Below are 26,298 nucleotides of genomic sequence, written 5' to 3'. Positions count from 1 at the left end.
AAACCAAGGCCCTGAACGTTTTTGCGTCTCTGGCGACGATCATCGAACCAACAATGAAGTTGAATCCTTTAATCGCTGGTTCAACGCGCGTTGCGGTCCGCATCATCAAAATTTCTTGGTCTTTCATACGTAAATTTTTTACACATGTTTGCAATTTGTTTTCTAATTATTATTAATGCGTTCTTTTCCTCATTCACTAGAACATCTTCAAGAATGTAATGAAAATACAGAGAGGGACTTCATTGCCATTCGGGCAGCGCAGCAGATTCGTCGACCACAACGTTTGGTAAACAAGCGACGCGACCGTAACATCAAGACCTTAACGGAACAGCTAACATCCAGCGCAATTGAGATATATGAGTTTCTCGATGTGGCGGAAGAATTCTTCGAACCCGATCAGGTAACTCTATTCTCTGGCAATGGTTAAATTCAACTAGGATACTTTGTTCTATTCTGTTATAACAGCCTTGTTCTTTTTTTTTCTAGCTTGATAGAACGGCCGATGGGCTGGCCCGTCCAGCGCCAGAAAATGACGATCTAGAGGGCCAGGTTGGTATAGTTGCTGAAGAGCCAGCTCCAGTTCATCGTCAACCTGTTCGTAGACGCCGGCTGTCAGCTGAAAATATCGATGAAGTTCCAGCTATCCCTGCTTTTATTGCCGTACTCCAGTCGCTCAAATTTTCAATTATTTTCCCTGGATTACTTTTATTTATTCATCAGTATGATCTGTTTTCTTTCCTCATCTGACACATAAAATTAAATTCGAATAAAAACAAATTAAGCTATCCGTAATCCGTTCTCTGTTCAATCACTTTTGCTAAAAATGCCTGGATGTATTAATGATTGTTTTAAGATCCTTTTAAAGGATATTTTAAAGCTGAAGTGTGCGATCTATTCTAGAGTCGGTAATCCCTACAAATGATACCGCTTTGTTTAAGGGGGCAGAAAAGATGGTTTTGAAAAAGAAAAATTTTTTTAGGTAAATTTAAAATTTCGGGGGTTTTAAAGCGGGGCTTCAAGTACATGTTACTATAACATGATTAAGCAAGGGGTCTTTGGTCGGGAAAATATTTCGTTTGCAAAAATTACGGGGACTTGTGTCTGGGGTTTAAAGTTAGGAATTGTTGGCACATTTTTTAAAACGGGGTCTTGAGTCGGGATAATATTTAATGGCGAAAAATACAAGGACATTGTGTCGGGGGACAGGGACTTAAAGTCGGTAATATATGAAGACATTTTAAGGCACGGGGTCTTAAGTCGGGGTTACATTAAATCAAAAAAGACACAGGGACCTTGCGTCGGGGGCTAGGGGTTTTGCGTTGTCCATTAATTAACAAATACAAATATTTTTTTTTATGTTGGGGGTCTTGCGTCGCAACGTGGGGGTCTAAAGTCGACCCCCCCCCTGGGGTCTTATGTCGAAGGGGTCCAAAGTCTCGATCCCTACAAATGACGTTGACTAAGAATATTCCCGCATACATTACTATTGGCAGCTATCGTGCAATGGTGAAGTATGAGGGACAAACACCTACTTGAAGACTGTGTGACGACGAAACCCACTTTAGCTATAACTGCCCAACTTTGAGACGCAATAAGGAGCCTACCGTAGTCCAAAAACCCGTTAATAAAATGACTAAAAATACAGAGACAATCCCAGAAAAAACCGTCATCATACCCTTAGCTGTAGACCCCGTGGTTTCTTGGCCCTTCTTGAGTGTGGATTACAAGATTCCCCCTCAGGAGGGACTCCCAATTTAGAAATTTCTCCCACTGAACAGACGACCCCAAACGACAGATTCCGCTGGCCCAAATAATAATCCCTGAAACACAACCTGATGACTTTGAACCAATGACAGTTTCCATGGAATCGATGGAACCCAATTTGGGGGAAGTTGAGGTCATGGAAACTGACAAAACAAGAGACCACCTGAAAGCTCCCACTGTGCCACAAAAAAAACGTTTCAAACCGACATTGACGCCCCAAAATTCAAGACCTTCCTTGTCCACTTCCCAACCCAAGAAACCATTTAAATGACTAAAGCTAAAAATCGCTTCTATCAACATTGGAGGGATTAGGTCAGTCGAGCGACGTCAACTCCTTTTTAACTTCTGCAGGGACGGTAACTTAAATTTTGTGGGACTTCAGGTAGCATTTCATTCTTGTCCAACTATTGAAAGTCGCTACCATATGTTGTCAAATGTCGGTCTCAACAAAAATGGAACAGCCATGCTAATTAGACATGGTCTGAACTATTCTCGATTACTTCTAGAATCCGACGGAAGGCTCATCTCTATTGACGTGAAATGTTTCACGTTCACTAATATTGTCACACGAGTTGTATTTAAACAAGCACAAACGAATACAACAAGTGATGACTTAAATCTAAACAATGGTTTAACTCGAAAAAAAGGGAAAACCATTACCAAAAGTTGGAGAAGCGTCTGAAGACCTCTAGGGAAACCAGGGAACTCCTCTAACGGAGCCCAGCTCCGGGAGCTCACCCGATGGAGACTCATCTAACGCAGATTCGGGGCAGCGTTTTATACCGTCGCGCAAATTACTCCACTTCCGGACTGCATATCTGCGTATCTTTCTTAGAGCGGACTTCTCCCGATAATTTCTTCACCACGATCGCAGCGTTGTCCAAGGAGCGGATGACTCATCTCTGCGAAGAGATAACCAATCTCCCTTTTCACCCGCGACAATATCTATGCCCCGTCAGGTAGTCACGTAAAAACTGAGAGAAACAACTTCCTTCATCAAACCGTCCCTGCTTACACAATTACTACTCGACTGCCCTTCGTGTTGATGGGTGATTTTAACTGCGTAGACGACATCCAAGATAAGGCAACATCCGACTCCTTTCCTTCCCAAAGTAATATCGTCAGCTATGCTTTTAAAAAGATGGTTACTGGTCTTGATCTGGTAGGTATCTGGAAAAAGCTAAATAATAATGATCCAGGACACAACTTTTACCATCCCTCTGGTTCTTCTCGGCTTGATAGGATATATGCTAGCCGATCTTTTGCAGGAATTTTTTTAAATATTTTATTGCAATCTTTATCGGTTAGTGATCATCAGTCGGTAAAGTCCACTTTTACTTGCAGTCTTGGTTTCCCATATTGTACTAGATCTCCTCCTGGTTTGTGGAAATAAAAGACTTCCATGTTGCCAGAAGAAGGTTATCAGAAATATTTAACGAATTTTATTCAAGAATCTGCCAATCATCCTCTTAGGGAAAGTAATGTCGCAAATTGGTGGGAGAGTGTCCTGAAACCGGGTATCAAACGCATTTCGGTAGATTATTCTAGGCAAAGAGCTAGAATGATTAGTGAAACGAATTTTTTTTACCAGTCGTGCATTCAGGAGTTGGCCGAAGCATATACCTTTGATTGGGTTGCCTTTCACCAGTTGAGGAAATTTTCAAAGTCTTGGGAGGAGAGCACACTTAAAGGGTATGGGATTTGTTCCCGCTGCTTTGAAGGCCAAGAAGTAGAGGAAGCCAATATTTTTCATGTAAATAGAGCTAGAATTAACTACCGAAAGTGTCGTATTGATAAAATCAATGCCTCTAGTGGCACATGCTTATATCGACCAAAGAGGACATTTCAGGAGAGATTGTTTCACATTTCAGTAAAAATTTTAAAAATCAACCTTCTCCTGACACTCCGGCAGGTACTGATTTTATTGAGGGAGTAAGAGATTGCTTTAAACCAACCGCGAACCTGACAGCAACAATTTCCCTCCTTGAGATTAGAGCTGCTCTCATTGCGATGAAATCAAACAAGTCCCCTGGCACCGATGGCATTCCTTACGAGTTTTACGTAGAATTTTGGGACGTGATCGCACCCCATTTACTGGATATGTTCAACCATATCCTTGAAAGGGAATCTCTGACGACATCGCAGGACCAAGCGGCAATCAGGCTAATTACCAAGTCTTCAGGGCTTTGGGGAATTTCTAACTTTCGGCCAATTTCTCTTTTGAATTGTGACTACAAAGTCATGGCATCTGTTTTAGCAGGACGATTGAGGTAGACACTGTCATCTACCATAGGACCTCATCAAAAAGGTGAGGTACCTGGTAGATTGATTTTTGATAATTTAATGCTTTATAGAGATGTCATTCAATTCGTTGATGACCAGGGATGTCATGACTCTTCCAACTTTTCGATTCGGGGTATGGGCGCTGCCATTGTTGGAGTTGACTTTGAAAAGGCCTACGACCTGGTTAACAGGGAAGTCCTCTGGAGGATTCTGGAGGTCATGGGCTATCCGACCACTTTCGTCCGTTGGTTACATATGTATTCTGTAGCAGGGAATGTCTATCCTCAACGGATAGGAGGTGGCTGGGGTGCTTTCTGATATCTAATCTATTCGCCAGGGATGCCCCTATCTGTCCATATCTTTGTTCTATATATTGAGCCGTTACTGGCCCATACAGCACACTGACGTCTTTTAACGGATATTTATTCATCCTAACGGCACTACTAAGATTTCTTTATTCTGTACTGAAATCCTACAATGACGACTTAAAGACGATTTTAGCAGGTGTTGATGACCGGCAAAAACTGCTCTAATACACGTATTTTTATGGTCACCAAAGCTCTCATTTTTGCGTTCACTAGGACGACTTTTTGCTCTACAAAAAAATGCAAAAAATAGTTCTTTACCATCGGATTAGAACACGCGTATCCCGCATGATAGTCGAGTAGTCTACCATATACGCAATATTCATTTATATTTCGATAATTTTAGACTGACACATGTTACAGTGAAATAGTTTTGCCTTCAATCATTAAGAAATGAATTTTTGAATAAAATTTAACATTTATAATCTACACCTTATGCTCTTTGACCAAAATACCAGAAGAGAAACATAACTATTATGAGTTTCGATCATTGGACTCTCGCATCATAGACTGAGCTTCTTCTTGTTAACCAATCACTATGTATTGAAAAAGCAATTCTGTATTATTATTTTGTGTTCGTAATTCTTACAAAGTTGAACCAAAACGCTACACTGTTAATTGTGGAAACGTGGCTTTTAAAGAAATGGATCAAAATAAGACGTCTTCAGAGGGACGTGATTTATTTTTTAAAAGGACCATGACTTATGCGCGTCCTGATAACTTCCATTGGCCGTCCAGTACTGCACGTCCTAGTAAGACAGATTTAGGATGAGTTCCTGCATTAACTTGTTATGTGGGGGTGCGTTTATCTCGAGTTCTACAGGGCATATCATTATTTAAGGAAAAACTTACTTTCAGAGCCTTTGCTGATGACGTCACCATTATCATATCGTGTGAAGAAGATTTTACCAGGGCAGGACGGGTTCTTGACTTGTTCTGTCAGTGGACAAAGGCAATGGCGTTTGGAGCTGGTTGGAAGGAACCATGCGTCAAATGGGCTGCAAGTCGTCCAAGGAAGATTTGATTCGTTGCCTTTTTGGGCCAATTGGTAATCTCCAGCTTTTATTTCCTCTTCTGGCTGACTACCTCTTCATTAACTGGAAGGCAAGGAATCATCTACGCATCCCACATCAAAAAGAAGTAGAGAGTCTATAGAAAACCCTTCGTAACCCTAGATAAGTATTCCATTTCCTGTTTAATTTTAATCATAATTTTATTATAATTTGTTTAATTTTGTTTATTTCAATTTCCCTTCCCAATATCAAATATCGTTTGTTTATTTTTGTTATAGTATCACTTTAACCCAACGTCTACTGTTTTTGTTTAATTTTGTTTGTTTTTTATTATTCCACCAGAATGTAAAATGCATTTGTTGGTTTTTGTTTTTGTATTATTGTTTTTATTATTATGATCCCCAACATTGAAAACAAAAATTTATTTTTACATGATATCGTCTGCATCCGAGGACCAAAATGATTTTGTTTTGTTTATTTTTTGTTGGTATCAGTGTTTTCCATCTGGCAGATAACATAAGATAAGATAAGATAAGATAAGATAAGATAAAATAAGATAAGATAAGATAACGAAAATTTAATATCTTTTATATCTTTATATCTTTTGTTTCTATATCTGTCCAAAACGGAGTCAAAACTGAGCGTACATTTTTCAAACGTAGAACATTGTACGTAGTCAATTTTCAATGGCTTCTCGCAATTCTTTTGGGGCAGTATCCTAATATCCCTTACTTTTAGTTAGAAACTTATAATTAGCATAGAAAGATTCGTCTTAATTAGACGAATTTAACCATACCTAGTTTATGGGGGTGCAAATGATGTCTTGAGGTAGTAAATCCACTTTGAAAAAATTCATTTACCGTAGCTTCCCCACGCGTCTGGCGGGGAAATACCCGCGTACCCCACGCCAATTATCCCCTTTTTTCCCTGAGGCGTAGGGGAAATTTTACCCGTTTTACTCGTAACTAAAATAGGCCCTTCACCAAGGCCCTTGGTGAAGTGCCTCCAAGTGGTTTTGATAACTTTTGGTTTCAACCAAATAGATAAATATGTCTGGGGTGGGGGGGGGGGATTCTGGGAACAATTGGGCAACAATCTAATCCGTGTTTCCACATAGAATTGGGAATTGAATAGGGACACTCACTATTTAACAATTTTAACTTATCTAAGTAACGAGTTTTGGCATCACTTATGAGTCCATTTGCATAGTCGGAACACGACATAGTTTTATACTAACACAAAAAACAAAACGATGAATAACGTGAAACGAAACACTAACTTTTTCAGCGAAACTTTTAGATTTATTCATATTTCACACAATAACAAAATACAGTCAGAGCAGACTGAATCGGCCGTCGAATGCTGCGTTGCGCGATAAAATCAAATGCGAAAAAAGATGTCGAACAGCCCTATCAGAGTAATAGAATACTGGTGTAGCCACGCTTATGGCGGGCCCTCCCATTGCCTTTTTGGCCTGAGAGTCTTTCTGTCCCATAACGAAAGCGCCACAGTGGCTGTGTTGTGAACTTGTGATGTATTACGTTTTCGCTATGTTTTCGCTCATTTTCGTCGTCTGTACTTCAGAAAGTAAACAAAAAGTGGCTTAATTAATTAGTGTGAAAAAGTAAGAGCATGAAGAGATTTCTTAACAACCCTTAAAACTCAATTCATAGGTGGCAGTTACGGTTATGGGACACTTAAATCGATATCTTGCCTCATTTTCTCACAATCGATACGCGAAATTGGCAACAACTTTTGGGAAAAAATCCGAGAGGGGGAGTTAACATGGCCGTGACTACACCAGTATTCTATTACTCTGGCCCTATAGTTGTCTTAATGTGATGATTTACATTTGTTGAAATGTTTTACATCAAATACTTGCAAAAAAATGCACCCACTCATGGACTGGGAATGTTAACAAAGTGTTTCAAATGCCATACATTTAATTATTTAAAATTATTTAAGAATGCAGGAAAAAACTAAATGACATTAAGTTATAGAAAAATGAATTGCAAATCGTTTAAAACTAATTTTATTGATTAAGCGTACCATTTTAGGGTTCAAAACAAAAAAATATAAAAAAGCAAAATTAACAGACGGAGTACAAAAAGTTGTTTTTTCAAGATAATTTAAAAAGTTTTAAATAAAAAAACTCGTGAATTTTTCTAAACTTGTAAACCCCATCATTCTATTAACCATAATTTTTTCAAGAAAATTCCTCTGATACGGCGCGAGAAACAATTTTTTTTTTCAATTTCCCTGTGTCTCAATTGACCCCACTCTCCCCTACATAACAAAAGAATGCTTCCAAATAATGGTGTTATGTAAAATAAATATATGAAATTACCAACAGTCCACGAGTAATTCACCTGTAATAAACCTGAATTAACGGGTGAATTAGTTAAAATTAACTAAATAATCATTCAAAACACTTTATCGGACGTTTTTAGGACACTCATTTTTATTTCCGTAATTTCCTTAAATTTCCGTGATTTCCCTAAATTTCCGTGATTTCTACCCCTTTTTCCGCTTTTTTTCAAAGGGTGATCTTTGAGAAATAGAGCCGGTGACCCCTCGGTTACTGCCGATCTTTCGGCGATCGGAGCAAGTAGGGCTCGGCCCCGATTGGCCGAGATAACTGATCTAATCTACCCGAAAAATGGACGATCTGTTGCGATCGGTTCGGGTCCTCCAGAAACAGATCGTTTTCGGTGCGGTTCTTCGGTGCGATCGGTTAGACCTGCCGCAATTTTTTAAGATGGCGGCTTAAAAACTACTTATGAAATTAACTACTAACAGTAATGAATTTAGCACTTTTGCACCTTTGTAAAGTTAGGAAACATTTAATATTTGAGTTTAATACTTTTCACGTATTTTTATTATTATAAATTGAAATATGTTTAGGGTATGGCAACGTTGACTGTCAATTCTAGTACCATAGTCGATTAGCCGTAGCTTTATTCTCTACATTTGTCATTCTTAAAAAAGCAAAAAAAAAAAGATAAGTTTGAATTTTTTCATTTCCATTTTGATTCTTACTTTTTAAAATTTTTTAATTAAAAAGTGCCAAACTAGGTTTGAACAATGGTCATATTTTTGGCTAGAAATCGGGTAAAAAGTCCGGGTAAACGGGTAAAGAACCGGTGTAACCAGGTTTGGCAACTGGCTCTTAGACCCGGGTAGTGGAACTGGGTCCAGGAACTGGTTCTAGGATCTGGGTCCATTTTTTGTTTGGAGCCGGTTTGGATCTGTTCACCCACGGGTAAGAATAGACGATCTGCGATCTGTCAGATCCGCACCGAAAGTCAAAATTACCTACCCGATCGCCAAAAAGCTACCCGATCGGCGCGGGGCCGAGCCCTAGGAGCAAGACCCAATTCTAATAGTTTCGATTATTATCTTTTAATATCAGTTAAAGATTTTTTTGCCTTGATGTTTTGACAATGACTTACAGTCGTGCCTCAAGCCTATCGTCCACTTCATGAGACCTCTGTTTTTATAACTATAAGGACGAACGGGGTTTCAAAACATTCAATTTTAAAAAATCATATTCGTTATTCCATTCATTCATTGAGATACATTCAAATATAATTACATATCTTTTTCACTTGATTCTTCTCGTGTTGATCGAACTCGACAATTTTAGGCAGTGGAAATTCTAGCGGAATCAGAATCATTGCTGGAATCTTGCTTCTCATAGTCCTCCGTTGCATTTTCTTGTTCTTCACTAATCTGTCCTACTTCACAATCGCTATCATCCATCTCTGCGGTGATGAATCTACGAAAATAATAACAGTCATACAATTATTTTTCAAGCACGCCAGAAATGTTGATTTTTTGTTTTAACTTGCTGCAAGTTGCAACTGAATAGGTAGACCTAATAGATGTTTCCCACTAACATCATCTATAAGATTTTAAAGTTTATGTGTAAGGTGCGTAGATAGAACCTATAGAGCAGGTGACTGACGCGTACCCCCAATGTTTTACGAACGTACCTTGGTGTTTTAAGATAGCTTTTGCGGCTGGAAGCCATGTTTGTATCGGGATACAAACATGGCCGCCAACCGCAATTTCTCTCTTAAAATAGTAAGGTGCGTTCGCAAAACAGTAGGGGGTACGCGTCAGTCACTTGTTCTATACATTCCAATATAACAAGAGTATATTTTGTTTTTCCATCTTGACGGTTCGCATCTCCTTGCTGTTTCCTATGTCTTAGAACAACTCTGCCACTAAACTAGATGTCATTCTTCTCAGCCTATTCAAATTTTATCTCAGAAAGTGCATGAATGCCTAATTGCCTCATTGTCGGACCCGGTGCACTCTATACTTCGATTATAAGGAGAAGAGGGAAAACTAACAAAACCGCATGCAGAGAAAGTATTTTTATAAGCCTCATTTTTGTTTCGTTGAACCCCACAATTAATCCTGCAGTTAAAAACTAAACAGAAATCCGAGTTACATTCCCTCAAACCCCGGGGTTTTGGTTTTATTTCTGTTGTTGAGCCAACTATTCGTTGATTCCCGATTGATCTGTAGGGTCTACTTTTCTTAGTGGAATAATTTTAACCTTATTTGCAAATTTCGGCCTTTGAATAAATTATTGCGGTTAACATGACAGCCAACTCAAAATTTCTAAATGTTACCATGAAATGCGAAAAAGGATTATTCTGGGACTCCAATTTCCAAATTCAGATATTTTGAGCAGGCAATGTCAAGCAAAACCATAGATTTAATTTGTAAAAAAAAGAGCAGTGTATAAGCGCATTGAGAACTGTTTCTTCGGGCGTGGAAGCACGCAAGCCAAACAACTATCAATCGGGTAAGGAAATGGGAAAGGCAAAACAGTGAGAATTACACTAGTGTCGTGCGTTATATAATCAAAATCCCGTATTGTCATGTGCAGGCGAAGAGAATTCATGCGTATGATTCAAATTCTTTTTACAAAAACGTAAGAGATAACGATTCCAAAAGTCCTGGAAGAGGGTTGTCCTAAGTGCAAATATCTTAAACACGTTGAGTCCCAAAAACATCCAAAAAATCAAAAGATTAACTCAATTAGAAGTAGGCTAACCACTGTTGTTGCTATTAGACAAATTTAGCAAAAATTATTGGAAACGGGAACAGAAAAACATTTTCAGAGCATCTTATTTGGATGGTAGGTTTTTCAACTAATTTGGCCCGCACTAGCGATATGAAAGATCGCATCAGTTACAATGAAGCCATCTGGAGGTAAGTTTCATTTTCAGTTATGAACAGCATTCGCAAAATACAATCGTAGGCTTAATTGTCTTTGGCCATCGGTTTAATCGTTGTTCTTTAGCTGTGTTTTGAATGCTATTTGTACTATGTCCTAACCCGATCCTAGCTCTTTTGTCAGCTTGTGCTAAATAATCTGTCTCTAATGCTTATATTATGTGACATAACATGTGTGTCTTTTATGGTACTAAACAGCACGCAAATAAAAGAACCGCGAAGAAAAAAAAGCAATGAATAAATACTTACATCCACGACTGTGGCCTACGTATCTGGTGCAATAGTGACAGATTCTCTCACTTTTTCGAAGCAAGTAGTCTAATGCGCTTTTTCGCAATAGATAGGACATTGAATTTACATTGAATAAAAGGTAGTTTCGGCCTCGATCACGGGATTCTTTACATTTTAAGCTACGTAATGGCTCAGGGTTCTCTTTGTATAATCTACGTTGAACAGAAATAGATTTTACCTATAAGGCTTTTTGTCCCCTCTCATGTCGCAAATCACGTTTGTAAGAGCCATTATATAATTTTTGGCTAACGTTAATGTCTCGATCTTCGACAGCTTTCTTTCCACTTGGATGTGAGGAATCACAGTTCTTAACTCCTGTGCAGAAGGGCAACATCAGCAAACTTCATTGCGTACCATTTGGTCACAGTAAAGATTTTGTAGTAATAAATACCTCAAACGCAGCATTCAGGCCATGCATTCGCAGTCGCTCCCCTTTCATTACTTTCCAGACGCCGAAGATTTCGCTCTCTCGCTGTAGCTCCTTGTCGTTTCCGTTTCGATTCAACCGAGGAGCTTATATTACCAGTACTGATGTCATGCTTAGTCACTGATATTTGGCTTTGAGGTTGGATAGGTTTACTGGGAATATGCGTCAGCTTCTCAAACACAGCGGTTTCTAGGGAAATTGGAATTTCACGATTTTAGTGCCACATCGTGAAACTGTGGCATAGAATATCAATCCGGCCGTAAACGATGCCATATTTTTACAGTATGAATGATTTAGTTGAAGTTCTGAGTCACGATGACTGATAGGACATCTTACATTAATTATTTACGTGCAACAAATTGATTAACTTACTTCTTCCTTTCAGAGAGTCGTCCCTCAGAGCTGTGTTTATCTCACTCTCCGAGTCCATTAACTCATCGTCGTCTGAGGTAGATTGACTTGATTCATCCTCAAAAGCATTAGAGTAATTGTTTTTTCTTGCTTTCATCATCTGTGGAAAAAAAAACGTTAAGTCCGAAATGCAACCAGTCTCACATTTCTTTATTCGAAACTAAAAGAGGGAGATGAGAATTGCACTCGAGCGAACATTTTAAAGTTTGCAACACTGTCCTAAACGGCTGTTTCGTATTGTTGTAGGAGTAGTCAAGTGTACAGCTCAACCAAGCAAGTGTGTACCTTTCACCATGGGAAGATGGAAATGCCTAACGATCTTAGCGGACTTTTCTAGCGAAACAGTGTACGAGAGTGCACGACAATTTTTTCGTCGAAAATCTAACGGTATTTCTTTCTCTGAATATTTTTTAAATCGACAATAGGTCGTAATAACTGTGGCAGTATTTTTGCTTTCTGATTTGTAAGAATCAACGCGTGCTGTGTATCTGAAAGCATAGCATACAGCTTTGCTTAGTGAGGAAATCAAATTTTTCCAGCAGTGTTCCACATGCTGTTTATTAATGACAATTTTTTTTTACGTACGGATTATATCGTTAATTGTAACAAGCGTGTTGATAAACTTTGAATTTAATTTATATACAAGAAGAGTAATATGCATCCTTTAGCCAAAAGCCGTTTAAGGAAGATTGATATGAAAACATGGTTAACCGGATATTTGTCAAATTACAATTGTTTTTGCCAACTTTAACTGCAAAATTGAGGTAGAACAAACACTTGTCCCTGATCCTTTTTTAAGAGATTTTCAATCCCTATTGATACTTTTCATTGCTTTTTATTCGTGTATTCAATTTATCTTAAAATTTTGTGTTGTCTTTTTCCACTCTTTGTTGTTCAATTGCTTCTACTGCTGGCAGCTTGAACCCAAATCATTTGATTTCGATAAATAATATTAATTATTTTGAATTGAAACACTACATAAATCTATATTCTATTGTACGTTTCACATCAAAGTGATAAACGACGGCAAAAATTACTTGTATCTAATTAGACGTTTATTACCTATAAATCCCAATTGAATCAAATAAAATAAATATTGTCAGAGGGAAATGTCTTCCCCTAAAGCGATGGGGACCGCACCCTCATCCGCGGGGCATGAACGGGCATTTTTCAACCACTAAGTTGACTGCCCCACTTTGAAACTTTCCGGTTTGGAAATTAGATCAGCATTTGTTAAACAATTCAAATGGAAGCTGAATTGTTATCCATGCACAAGGAAAATTAAAAAAGAAACACGCCGTATAACAACCAGTTGTTTGTCGCTGACTCTTCACGCAATATTTCAACAATCAATTTTCCTTCGTTGCTCTACTCGCAAACAGCGAAACAAACCAAAAACCAAAATAATTTGGGATTTTTGAACTTTCTTTATCCAGGATTTACTACAGTCAGGACAGAAAATTTCTTTGAACAAGTAAAGTATAGTCTAATGGAACACATTTGAAGGAAACTTTGGAATAGTTAATTCTTATAATAACACATCGAACATGCGTTACTGGTAAACAACTAATATTCACTCGAGGTAGTACCACATGTATATAATGACCATAACATATAATTTAAATTAATTTTTATTGACTGTCAGTATCAAGGACCTAAATCCAAAAGGAAACACACCAAGCATAGAGTGAAACGCCATTTTACTTACTTTTAATATTAAGAATCCGGCTAAGATGTGTAACAACAGTGTTCAGGAGAGAGAAACCTGCTCCGTGCTGAACGCGAGAATATTGGGAACCAAACTGAACCTCATTTCACCAGGTTATGGCAGCTTAGACGCCAGGGAAAGGAGGCCGACCCTTACGAACCGCTATCAACCACTGGAAAGGACGAAAGGACGATTTTTTTTCTTCTTCTTCTTCTTTTTCTTTTTTCTTGTCATTAATTCGATTTCTTCGCTTTGCTCTTTCCAGTACATTTACTTTGGAGAAAGCAGTATGAAAAGAAAGGAAACGTTTCTCACTGTTCTACTATTCGTGCTCATCAGGAATCAACCTCAATATCCATCATTCGTTAAAGAATCACTAAGCCTTTGGCTGTAAAGGTAGGTCGGCTTAGATGCGAGATTGATGGAAGCACGAAATATTACCGTTGCTATTACAACATCCATACAGAAGTCTAAAATATCGAACGAAACAATCTGAATTTATCCGCCAAAGACGTCTTCTGTAATTGAATCAATCCATTGATTTACCATTGATTTACCATTGACTTACCTCTACATTTCCTTTTTTTTTTTTTTATTCCTAGAAACTTCACTTTCATCTTTAACGTTTTGGGTCGACAGGCCATATTTAAAAAATCTCGTGAATATTCACTTGCAATCCGTTGATGGACTCACCTGAAACTTCTCTAGGACGTCCTTTGGAGTGAAATACATTCCAAAACATAACTATTGGATTTAAAAATAAACTTAATACAGGACAAATAAAAGGGGACTATTGCGTCATCTTGGCACTTTTGCTACTTTTAGAGAGAAAAAACACACTTACGTCGTCCTGAACTGAAGATGAACATTAAGAAGATGCATTTCGGAGAATAAAAATGCGTGCTGTTCGTTGACTGCAAACGAAATAGGATGACAAAAAAATTAGCTTTCGGTTTTGAACGGAGAAAATTTTGGGGCAGAGTGATACATTAAAAAAAAGGACCCAGTTTCCACTAGGAGACCCGGTTTCCAAAAGGATTTAGTTTACTAAAAATCCGACTGGGAAAAGCTTGATGTTATCTTAAGGAACGTGTTTGTAAAATAGCATTAGAGAACCGGTTGTTTCCTTTCTTTGGGCGGGGCTCAAGAAACGTAACCTTTTCGTCAGGTAACATTCGCCAGTCAAACTCTTTGTCGAATTCTACATTTTATGTGTATTTAGACCTTAAGTACGGGACAGCTTTAATTCAATTATTTGTTCTATTTTTATTTTTTATTTTCTTAGTTTTCTTATTTCAAATAGTGGCTTGGTCTTATTTAATGAATTTCAGGAGAAAGGGATGGGGCAAAAACAATGTTTCCAGAGAAACCGATTTCATTTACCTCGCTCTAGGCGAAGATAATCTCTGTAGTAGTGATCGGAGGGAAAAGTAGGGAAAGGAGGAGAACGACAAGAATTGGGGAATAAAACCGATTTTAGAAGTTGTACTTTTTCTTTTTCCTAGTACCGTGGCATTACAAGCTTCACAAGTGAAACAATCAATTTGGATTCGACTGTTAAACTGCACCGTCCACCGAAGGACAGAGTTACATCACTAAATTTTACGAGAAGCAAAAGTAGATCAGAATTAGAATGTGTCCGTTAGCTAACGGTCTTGGTGGCTGGTCAAACGTGAAGGCGTGCAAGTGGAAGCGAAAAATCTACTAATTCACCGTATGCAACCAGTTGGCCCCAAGAGCGAACATGGTTCGGTCGGTTGGTATCTCGTACGCATGTTTGGATTGATGTACGTGTATTGCCATTGTATCGTGATCATGACTTCAGTTTGACCTTCTTCCGTAACCTTTGGTTGTATGATTTTAAAAAATCGAGACTTGCTACGTTACGAAATTTAACCGTTGTGGTAAAATGTTTCTATTGTTGCAGCATTGTGTTAATTAGCAAACGTGATAACCAGCCGGTAAATTGTTTTTAACTTTCGTTTAAAAGATCAAAAATTTGCGGTTTTGCATACATCACAGTTTAATGCTTTGCAAATGTTTCACTGCTACGAAATGGCAAAATTGACATAACATTTACTGGTAGTCGTCACAGGTTTGATTCAACGCTTTTAACACAAGCTTTCACTTCGATCAAGCGCCTCTAGTGCGAGCACTGCTCAACTTCTAGATATCATTACACACTTCAACGATCAGTTGCTAAATTTCGCACCAAAATCCTTGAACATGCTTGACAACTAAAAATTGCCATTTTAGCTTGTACCTGGTTCAAAAAGAACTTGCAGATTACTTTGGTTATTTTCGTCTCCCTTAAATCCAGTTACGCAACCAAAGTTTCATTTAAATTTTAATTCAACAATCCGGACAGGGATGAATTTCAAAGGCAAGCAAAATCTGAAATTCTTCTGGCCAAAACGTGGAAAAAAAGCAAAAAGGGGGAAAAATACTGTGTTAACTATATCTTCTGTGCGCAACGGAAAGAATCGTGGCTGTCGGCTAAGATACCTGTGGCTGTCAAATAACAATTCTAGACTTTTATAAGCGCCATAGAATGCCTTAAAATTAATTTTTAAATACTTTAACTTGAAGTTTTACTTTTCGGGATTTAGTGGAACAGTTGTTATATTATGCAAAAATACTGGCCTGCTAAGTCCCAAGAAGTGGAACCTTGCATGTATGAAAAAAAAAGTTACCGGCTTATCGCAATACGAACAAATGCATATAAATTTCCCAGTAACGTTTCTTTTTTCTTTTGAAGAAGTATTAAATATTTTGCACTCTGATTCGCATCAGCAACATACTCAAAAAATCGTGTCGAAGATTTTGGGTGGTGTTTTAGTAAATGTTTGAATTGAGCTATTGAGCCATCGAGTTTTCGACATTATTCACTTTTATTCCTTCGATTTCGAAATGTGATTACTAACTGCTACACAGATGATGGGTAGTTACTGAAAAAGATAACACCCAAGACAATGTAATTGAACTTCAATTTAACAAGGAGCCTACCAATTATATTTGTCTATTCAACATCATCTTCGGCCATTCCTAATCCAGACTGAGCCGCGTTTGCCATCAGCCTCTAAAAAAATACAAAGAATTAATAATAAATAATCCTTATTCTTTGAAGGTTTATAGTAGAGAAGAACTGGCAATCTAAGTTGGTATTCTGAATGAACTAATAATAATGAAAACCAATAAAAAGATTTTAGCATTGAAGAAAATAATTCTCAGGCTAGTTTTTGTTCTCACTGATAGACATGAAACAATAGTTGTTCCCCTTTCAATCCAAATCCATGGCTCAAATTCTTAGTAATGCTTTAATAATAGATCTATGAATGGTTTTCAATGCTCACATCAATGAGGATAAAAAAAAAAAAAAGTTGTTATTAAAAATCCTGCAGTTGAGTACCTGTCCAACTACTGGCAGACGCTCAAGAAGTAGACGAAAAACTTGAGGTGGCAGAGTTTGTTGGAGAACTTGAAGTAACTGTTGGGGCTGACCACAAACGGCAACTGCATTACTTAGATGTTCCACTCCCTCCTCAATATCACCTTGGGCCAATAATTCTTCCCCAAGTTGCACCTAATTTTGTAGAAGAAGCCAAGTTACCAGTACTCTTGAAAATTAACTAGGAAAAATGTAATTACCTCACGAAGGAAAATTGCTGGACAGCCTCATGATCTTTCAGATCTGGAAGAGCTGTAGATCCATCTTTTGAGACATTCGTTCGGCGTTTGCGTTCTAAAAAAGTTATGATATAACCGGTTCTATGAGAAACGTTCTACAAACGATACTTACTCTCCCGGAGTTTTTTCTTGAATTCTGGATCTGAGCGTCGCTTACGATCAAAATAGATACAATAGGAAACGAACACAGTACCGGCAACAGCAGCCAAAACTGAAATGGATGCTCTAGAAACGAGTGCAGACATTGTGGTTTTTGAAATTTATGAAATTTTAAACATTAAGACGTAATCAGAAATTCAGCTTCGATCGCTCATCGAGCACGTTTCAATGAGCTCACCTTCGCTAGAGAAACAGGCCTAACTAAAATTCGAATAGTAAATGAGTAAAGAAAAGCATACAAAAATTTAAAAACGATAGATGTCTCTGTGTCATAGTCCTTCTTCTTTCCAGCCATATTTCTCTAGCACCCATCATCTAGACAAAGATCTATTTGTTGCTTGTGCTATCCAACAATAATAATCCAACAATAATACAATAAAGATTTACACCTCACTATTTGCTTCTAAGGTTTATTTTTCGTAATCTGCATAGAAGATATATAACCAGTAAAGAGAATGGCTACTCACGTAGAAAGCAGTAAGGGGAGCAGGGTTACGCGTTTGGCCTTTGCCGGAACACTTTTAGCGCCAACAAAGACATAATTTACGTAAATTTAAATTTTGTACAATAATCAATACAACTGAGTAACAACTAAAAAGAACGATGATGGGTAGTAATAGTCGATCATAAGACTTTTTTAAAGACCTTGGATTCCTGTGCCAAATGCTAGTTTATCATTTTCCGATGAAAGCTACAGCCAACCATCTCATACCGCGGGACTTTCACGCTTCAACCCTCAAGGTTGTGAGGTGTAATGCAAGGTATTTAGAATAAATAGCACGACCAGCTTTGAGAACGTGGATACCTTTTTTAACCGTTAGGCAAAGCAATATTTAAAAAAAACTATGTTTGCGTCAATCTAATAATACCACATGTTTCGAAAGCGGAGTTGATAATGGGACAATCCACTAGGGAAAATGAATAGCTGTGTTTTCATCTTTTAATCCCAGTTTGCAGATACCACAAACTGCTCTTTATTCAATTTCATGTTTTTAACATCTTCACGTGTTTTCTTAGGAGACGGAACATCAGAAGTATTGCACTGCACAGGAGAACTCAGCCGTTTCCTTGACGATAAGTCTGGAACTTCAGCAGACAGCGTGGCAATCTGGGATTTCCTATTCAAATAGGCCTGATACGAAATAACGGAGCATCCCACAGGCAGCTTACTCTCCGCCATGGCACTTAGTACAAAATGACTGTTTTCTTTCCTGTGTAAGGTCACAAACGCTGAAGTATCTCCTGTCCAGTCGACCCTTACTGTACCTGTGAAAATCAGTAAAGATGGTCAAAAAGTAATTTTAAGCTAGTGGCTAAAGCGTTAATTTGCAAGACTAGACAACAATTGAACTTCCACTAATGTCTTCGAAATCACAAATTAGGAAGCGCACATTCGAACGAACAGGTAGCCAATTGGGCGCTTTTAGAAAACTTGGGTATCTCTTTCTTTCCAGCTAAAAATGTTTTCTCCTTTGTGCGAAAAAGTTTTGTGCCTTAGGTTACTCTAAAGGTTTTAACTATACATTCCGCTACGGAGCACCAATATGTGCTAGTTTTCCAAGAACGCGAAGCTAACAAATGTAGATTAAACATATAAACAAAAAGAAAATAGAAGGCAAAACTAGACAGCTGATTGCAAAACTATAACAATGGCTCGCTAGTTACATACCATGAACTGAAAATAAATGGAAAATATCTTGAAGTTTCCATTCACTTGGAAAAGTAACATGGAAAACATGTTCACGTGACGGTTCCACTACCAAAATCGAAATAAAATGGTAAGTATATCACACTTAAACGTTAGTGGTACCGTACAATCGGGGCCGGAGATGGTCATATAAGGGATATCAGGAACCATCATCATAAAGATCCTAGATAAAAAGAAAACAATTAATGTATGAAAATTGTAATAAATGGAGGCGAATATTGAGATATCAAGTGTTCGAATAAAATGTACTTCTGATAAAAAGGCGTGACGAGTAATGATTCATGAACAGCTGCAGTTTTTGACTGGCTAGAGCTAATGTCTTCTGTTAGATAAAAACAATTTAAAAATGAAATTTATAGAAAATTCTTTTTTATCAAACTTTTTTGAAGACCATATTTTTATACAACCTAAATAATTGGCCATGGCGACGAAACAACGGCCTGTTATAAATGCATCATAACCAGCTTCATGATTCTTAAAGTTGTCCGTGTAGGAAGGGAAACCGGTAGCAGGAACTAAACAAAGTATTTGAGATTATTAAAACATGGCAGTATCAATTGAAATAAACTAAAAAGAAAATACTTACTGACTTCAATGTTTCGAAACGGGGCTGCAAGTAGACTGTTTAGCAACCGATCAAGGGCCGAATTTTGCAGAAGATCACGAAATGGCTTAGTTGTAGCCATGACCTTAGTGTCGATGAATCTACGAAAATGAACTCCGGGTTAATCGTTTCGACATTCCTACTTGTTCGTTCAGACTTCCAGTAGTTTTTTTTAAAGAAAGTGTTGATTAGATGTACGTTGGTTTATGTTAGCTATAAAAACTTACGATACCTACAGGGAAAAATATTGTTTTTGGGAAAAACTTTGACCTTACCTTGGAAAAAACGTGTTAACCATACCTTTGAAGTCATCATAATCTTCAGGTAACGGCGCACAAAATTGACCTCATGTTCCAATGTCCAGTTAATTAATTTAATAATTCCAGAAAATGAACATTTTTCCTTACCCAGAATATGACACAAATCTAATAACATGTTATGTCCAACAACAAGTTTACCCTACAGATAAAAAAAATTATATATATTTAATTAGAAAAATATTTCGTTGATAAAGTATAAAACAGACCGAGTCGGTGATTTTGCGGATAATCCTACTAAATCCGACATTATCTTCCACTTTTTGCATTGCGGCTACGTAACTGTCTGTTTCGGAGGGCTCCGTCTTCGATTTTTGAATGCCAGTTTTTTTAACAATGACTGTGCAGCCATTGCAAGTTTTTTTGGAACTCTCAAACAATAGATTTGGGTATCTGATATCGGAATTTCACACACGATAAATAACTTTCATACGGCATAAGTTATTAGACGTATTTGTATAAACCTATTTGTAGGCGCGACATTTAAATAAAAAAATTTTTACCTAGATTTTACATGGGAAAAGATAAGTTCATTCTGAATGGTATTGCAATGAAGCTCTAGAACGGCATTCCTCTTTTCTTCATTTTCTTCATTCTGCAAGAAGGTTTCAACCCTCGAACTAATCCAAAAACAAACTTTTAAGTTTCCGTGAAGAGACGTAAGTCGAGTAGCATATATAATCGTATTAGCTCACGCATGCAACATGTTTGCGAAACATAAAAATAAGTGACCTACGTGATATTGTTAAGGAATCTTTTTTGATCAGCAGGAATCTCAGACAATTGAGAAGAAGATGCATCCGAATGAAGATGTAATGATTGGCTTTTTTTTTCTAAAATCACCCTTAGTTTTTCTTCATTCACCAAGTTAAGGTAGGGGATTCCTAATCAATTTTAGAATATAATGTTCAGTTTACTATGTTTCTATATTTTATGTTGCATTATAATTAAAAGGCATGTTTCTTGAAAATATACCTTCTTTTATGAGTTTGTTGAAGTCAAACCCCTGAGATGCAAGAAAGCCCAGAGAGGAAGCTTGAGACAAAAACTTAGTGTCCGGTAGGCCAGGCAATGTTGAAGTGTTGGGGAATATGTAAAAATTATATGTTTTATTTACATACTTAGAGATACTATTATCAAACCTAAATATGCTCAAGCCAAACTGGATAATGATAAACTGTGGCGAGCTATTTAGAACCTTCTTGTATCTTTCTGCAAAATCATACAAATAACACATTAATACTACAATCAACAGAAGAAAACTGTAATTGTAATATAAAACAGAACTGATTACACATTATTCTATAAATGTATTTTAACCTGAAGGTGTGTCCAAGGAAGAGAGTTTATTGCTTCTTCCTTCGGTGGAATTTAATCCTGTGAATTCCGTGTCGATGGATACAAAGGATGCATTTTCCAATTCATCGTCAAGCGCTTCCAATACTGTCTGAAAATCTTATGTAGAAAAGGAGATGTATATTTAATAAGTTATGGTTTATTTCAGAAACTTTATAGTTTATACTGCTTTTGGTAACGTCCATCGTTGAAAAACGAAAACAACCACATGGACCATCACATCTTTGGTAAAGACGGCCCGTCACTCCCAAAACAAAATCATTTTTAAACAGTTACCGCGGTTACTACTACAAGACACGGCCATGGCAAATGCTTTCAGCACAAGTTGTCAACAAAATTTTTAAATGTATCATTTATGTTTGTTTTTACTAAATTATTTGTAATTATTGAAAAACAAAAGAATGGGCAAAAATAAAATTCTGTGGTGGCAGCACCTACCATGTGAACTACTCGTTCGTGTGGAAAAAAATTACCTAAAGCACAATTCCCAAGGGACTCTACGAAAAGAATTTGAGCAACTAATTTAAACAAATTGTCGTCTGAGAACCTCTTTGTATCTAACGGGATTGGTTTTTTACGTAGCGTAAAATGAGTGTACGCTTATCTATTTCATACTCAGATGCCCAGATAAAAAAGGCTTAGAAGAAAGAACATTATAGGCAAAAAATGTTAATATTATTTGTGATGTGGCTAAAAAAATTTCTCAAAGTTTTTTAGCACAAATCCTCAGTTAAGTATTACTTGCAGTTAATGGGTGGTATGAAACGTATAAGTTACCATTTATTTATGCAGTTAAAATATGCATAAACTTGGCCGCTATTGAATGAACTCGCTAAGTCTTGCTACCATGCTACCCCACCCTTGCACATGGCTGGGACATCATGTCACATCACATCGACTAGTTCTTGTTACAATGTGGCATCCATATAGTAATTTGCATTCACATATTACTTGTATACATCGAGAAAAACCTAAAGCTAACTCTTTTACTACATAATAGTCGATATGAAACTACTACATAATAGTCGATATGAAACTTCTACACGTGTTTTAACTGACTGTAAACATAATATTAGCTGTGGATAAAACTAGTACATCAGCTGAATCTAACAAGACGGTGGGATGTTTTATTTGGCGCTAAACTACTGCTCATTCAGTAGTTCGGGCTCCTTGCACCCTTATGCAGTCTATCAGCCTATTAGGTGATTTTTCAAACGTGAAACATGAACAATAATTAGTGTTGTGATGTTTAATGAAAGAATTTCGTGCAATCCAAGTGCGGTTTTTTTAAATTATTATTTCAAATTCAAAATTTACATGTTTGTTAGCTGTTGCCTCATTGCTACGGTGGAAGTGTCTTTAATAGTGTGTTAATTAAAAATGCATTTGCACAAAAGTTACGTATGTTAAAAAACCTCGTTAAACATCTTCTTCCGTGTTTCTAAATATACGAATTTTCCCATGTGGTTTTTTTTCCAGCAAAAAATGTGTAGACTGCAACGTTGGAGGTATCGATCAGAATGGCTTCAATACGCCATGCGGTAGTGAGTCTTAGCCTAGAAACTTGGAGCAAAAATCCTCATAAATTTCTTTTCCCTCCGCGTACTCTGTTAATGTCAGCAATGGCTGCAGATAGAAGATTTTCCTATAATGGTTTAAAAAATTTCAATGGTTATGGAACGAAAACACCGTTTTTAATTGGCGTAGCCGGTGGAACAGCATCTGGCAAAGTATTATGTTGTATAGGTTATATTTATATGGTAAATTTCGTCTGACTTTATTTTTTCTCTTGTAACCTTTTAGTCGACAGTTTGTTCAAGAATCATGGAGAAACTTGGACAAGGTTAGTTTAAATTGCTGGCTGCATTATCAGTTTTAAAAAGCATATGATCTACTTTTACTGTTCCAGATGAAATAGACCATAGGCAACGTCAAGTTGTCTGCATCAGTCAGGACAGTTTCTATAGAGAATTAAATCCCATGAAAGCATCAAAGCCTCCAAGGGACTTTTTAACTTTGATCATCCAGGTTTGTTTTGCATTGAATTTGATTTAATTCTCAAATAGTTTTATTCAAGGATAAATTATGTGTTATGGTTATCTGAATTTATTGTTTGTTGTTTTGTATTTGTAGATGCATTTGATAACCCACTCATTCTGAAGACACTCCAAGATATTCTGGATGGGAGAGTTTGCAAAATTCCTGTTTACGACTTCAAAACCAACTCAAGGTGTGAAAATGTATATGTTACAACAAACAAACAATTTATAACAGATCTTATTTTCAGAAAACTGGATGAGTTTGTAACAATTTACCCTGCTGATGTACTACTGTTTGAAGGGATATTGGTCTTTTATTTCCCTGAGATAAGAGAAGTTTTCCATATGAAGCTATTCGTTGATACAGATGCTGATACTCGTCTATCCAGAAGAGGTTTTGTTGTTACTGCTAAATTTTATATGAAATCATAATCAATGTGCTTTATTATAGTCCTTCGTGACATACGCGAACGTGGAAGGGATCTGGAGCAAGTATTGGCTCAATACACCACATTAGTTAAACCCGCTTTTGAGGAATTCTGTTTACCGGTAAAAGTTTTGATAATTTTACATTTATTCACTATGTGTAAATAAGAACAGTAAAAAGTAATAATTGATTGATCTTATTGGAATTAATTATTAAATTTTTTTTTAGACCAAAAAATTTGCTGATGTCATTATTCCACGTGGGGCAGACAACACAGGTCAGTTTAATTGGTACAGTAGCAGAGTTAGTTGTTTAATTTCTTGGAGTAAGATGTAGTATAAAGAAACATATTTCGGTGAAGAATTATGACATGCAGAAAGTAGTGTCTATAGCACGCTTTTGAAAAATAATTTCATGAATGGTGGCACAAATCTGTCATCTAGAGAATATCGCTTCCCATTTCTAGTATTCGAACAGTGAAAATTATTTGCTGTCATCCTTCATTAGTTTGCTATAGGGCATATATATATATATATATGCTATAGGCTGTATTTTTATTTTCAGTGGCCATTGGATTAATCGTCCAGCACATAAGAGACATTGTTATCTGCAATGCGAATCTGACTGGAAGTAGGGGATCCTATTTACAAAGTGCTGCTATGATGTCGTCTTGAAGATGGGATATACCCAGGGACCTAGTAAAGCTCGTTCGGGAGATTTGTAAATGTGGGGTTAGGCATTTGGGATGCTAAGTTTACTACTGGCGGCACCCAAGTCATTACCATTTGATATGCGTTCCCTTTAACACCTCACATACGATGGTTTTAAATCCTCATTCCGATTATCATACCCATTTGACTTTTCCTTTGTTTTGTAAGAGAACATGTATCTGTTTTTGTCTGATTCTTTTTCTCAGACGATTCAATTGTGCCTTATTAATTTTCTCAATTTCTGATTGGTGTACTAAATCAAAGTAATATTTTGCGTTCTTTCCCATCACGAAGTGGAAGACGAAAGCATTTCTGACAGCTCAGAGATCTGTGATTCATTTGTGACATAACGCTGCTGGATTTCTGAATTCGTGGAAGGGGCTGTAATTGAAATGGACCGATAATACACTTTATTGTTGAATCTTCTTTTCTCATCAGAGCGTCTGCGTTTTCAGACGTTCTGTTGAAGTCGTTATGTAGTATTCAAAATCGACTTGAATTCTTTGTTATTGATGTACACGTAATGACAAATTAGGGCAGAGATTTCTCATATATTTACTGCGTTTGAACTTAAAATAAATTTGAAAATATATGCGTTTCAGCTCAAATCGGTTCTACGTGCATATGAGGCTGCGGCAGTCCGATTTCTTGGGTTGCATTGCGATCTCTATTATATGGCGTGAAATACGGCCGGTTCTCTTTTTTCGATAAACTTATTTATGGATTATATTATAAAACAATAAATTATGGAATACAAATCAATATTCATGATGGATTTTTATATTTTCAGTGGCCATTGGATTAATCGTGCAGCACATAAGAGAACTGTTAAACTATCGCAACGGTAACGGACTACAGCAACAGCGGAACCGTGAGATCGCGCTGCAGCAACAGCAAGCACAGTTGGATGAGAATGGTAAAAGAAATCGACACAACTCAGATTCTTTTTTTACGCGGCCTCATTAGCTGATTTCATAAGTCAAAGTGATCTGGTTTCCTTCCCTCCCTGTTTCATACGAACCCCGTGGGCTATTTCAACTTTTGTGGTGGGATGTACACAAATGTATTAGTCGTGTTTAGCGAACATCCCAGCTAGTCGGGTCTGATGGATCTCTTCTCCTTCTTTGCTGGAGGCCGTAATCACGTGTCGCTTAGACGGCCATCATGCAGTGTATTAATTGGTCGTCATCCACAAATGACGTAATGTTATTTGGGGAGGGAATGGATACTGTAGAAGTCGTTATTGAGTTTCTCTTAGTCGATTGGTTCTGCAAACTTCGTATAGAATTTCACATCTGTTTTCTTCCAAACATTATTCGCAACACATTTTATCGTCTGCTCTATGAAAACTTTTAGGCTACCCGTGTTTCACCCAGTAACTGTTCAAATGCTCCCTTATTTGAATAATAAAAAAATAGGAAAAAGAAAATACCGAAAATGTGTGATTTTGTGATCTATCTTTTAGTAGCGCCGCCCGGTCGAAATACTCTTATAGAAGTGTTCAAACTGCAGATTGAGTAGCCACCGAAATTCCTTAATTGCTAGAACAGAATGTGGCAATCCTTAAAATTTAGCATAGCTAGAACTGTTTAAAGATTGAATCGTATTTGCACTGAAGTGGGACTGTTAACGTATAGACTTGATTAGATTGTTATTTTTATTAGGGCATTATAACCTTAATCAGAAGGCGAACGAATGAAAGGCACAGCGTGAAGAATATTAATACATTTTTGGGGAATTCCACAAGAAGCCACTTGTCGCTCGTACAATTAAAAG

At 37.2% G+C, this 26,298-nt stretch overlaps 5 protein-coding genes and 1 long non-coding RNA gene across 7 annotated transcripts; 3 read left to right on the top strand and 3 right to left on the bottom strand.

The window, feature by feature from the left end:
* LOC123475641 lies at positions 1-754 on the top strand. Its single transcript, XM_045178632.1, has 4 exons — positions 1-129; positions 201-400; positions 487-668; positions 721-754. The coding sequence occupies exons 1-4, from the start codon at positions 54-56 to the stop codon at positions 752-754; spliced, it is 492 nt and encodes a 163-aa protein (XP_045034567.1). The 5' UTR covers positions 1-53.
* Positions 755-8,955: 8,201 nt separating this feature from the next.
* Positions 8,956-13,644, bottom strand: LOC116925130 (neurogenic differentiation factor 6-A). The gene is given in 6 exon segments (XM_032931758.2): positions 8,956-9,203; positions 11,148-11,284; positions 11,361-11,399; positions 11,401-11,585; positions 11,769-11,907; positions 13,516-13,644. Coding segments are annotated over 5 exon segments (636 nt in total). The 5' UTR covers positions 13,516-13,644; the 3' UTR covers positions 8,956-9,067.
* LOC123475804 lies at positions 11,901-14,255 on the top strand. Of its 2 annotated transcripts, none has more exons than XR_006651186.1 (3): positions 11,901-13,389; positions 13,453-14,035; positions 14,118-14,255. It is a non-coding gene; the product is annotated as an uncharacterized LOC123475804 (long non-coding RNA). The 2 variants fall into 2 exon arrangements; XR_006651185.1 differs by having other exon boundaries at positions 13,453-13,911; positions 14,118-14,245.
* Positions 14,256-16,387: 2,132 nt separating this feature from the next.
* On the bottom strand, positions 16,388-17,563 carry LOC123475640 (mitochondrial import receptor subunit TOM20 homolog). The gene is made up of 4 exons (XM_045178631.1): positions 17,315-17,563; positions 17,169-17,257; positions 16,925-17,098; positions 16,388-16,594 (listed from the first exon to the last, which is right to left on the bottom strand). The coding sequence occupies exons 1-4, from the start codon at positions 17,445-17,447 to the stop codon at positions 16,535-16,537; spliced, it is 456 nt and encodes a 151-aa protein (XP_045034566.1). The 5' UTR covers positions 17,448-17,563; the 3' UTR covers positions 16,388-16,534.
* Positions 17,564-18,291: 728 nt separating this feature from the next.
* LOC123475733 (poly(A)-specific ribonuclease PARN-like) lies at positions 18,292-21,653 on the bottom strand. The gene is made up of 14 exons (XM_045178746.1): positions 21,513-21,653; positions 21,311-21,445; positions 20,966-21,202; positions 20,727-20,874; positions 20,494-20,610; positions 20,200-20,383; positions 20,081-20,132; positions 19,949-20,018; positions 19,656-19,774; positions 19,477-19,584; positions 19,319-19,391; positions 19,177-19,232; positions 19,031-19,117; positions 18,292-18,627 (listed from the first exon to the last, which is right to left on the bottom strand). The coding sequence occupies exons 1-14, from the start codon at positions 21,529-21,531 to the stop codon at positions 18,302-18,304; spliced, it is 1,731 nt and encodes a 576-aa protein (XP_045034681.1). The 5' UTR covers positions 21,532-21,653; the 3' UTR covers positions 18,292-18,301.
* A 1,195-nt stretch (positions 21,654-22,848) lies between these two features.
* Positions 22,849-24,943, top strand: LOC123475734 (uridine-cytidine kinase 2-B-like). Its single transcript, XM_045178747.1, is given in 9 exon segments — positions 22,849-23,076; positions 23,150-23,189; positions 23,256-23,324; positions 23,327-23,374; positions 23,480-23,576; positions 23,634-23,779; positions 23,837-23,934; positions 24,041-24,089; positions 24,377-24,943. Coding segments are annotated over 9 exon segments (867 nt in total). The 5' UTR covers positions 22,849-22,866; the 3' UTR covers positions 24,487-24,943.
* The last annotated feature ends 1,355 nt before the right edge of the window (positions 24,944-26,298 follow it).

Source organism: Daphnia magna, linkage group LG9, assembly GCF_020631705.1.
Source record: "Daphnia magna isolate NIES linkage group LG9, ASM2063170v1.1, whole genome shotgun sequence".
NCBI classification, from domain to species: Eukaryota; Metazoa; Arthropoda; class Branchiopoda; order Diplostraca; family Daphniidae; genus Daphnia; species Daphnia magna.
Note: the sequence above shows the minus strand (reverse complement) of the source record. Positions and strands in the feature narration are given on the sequence as shown.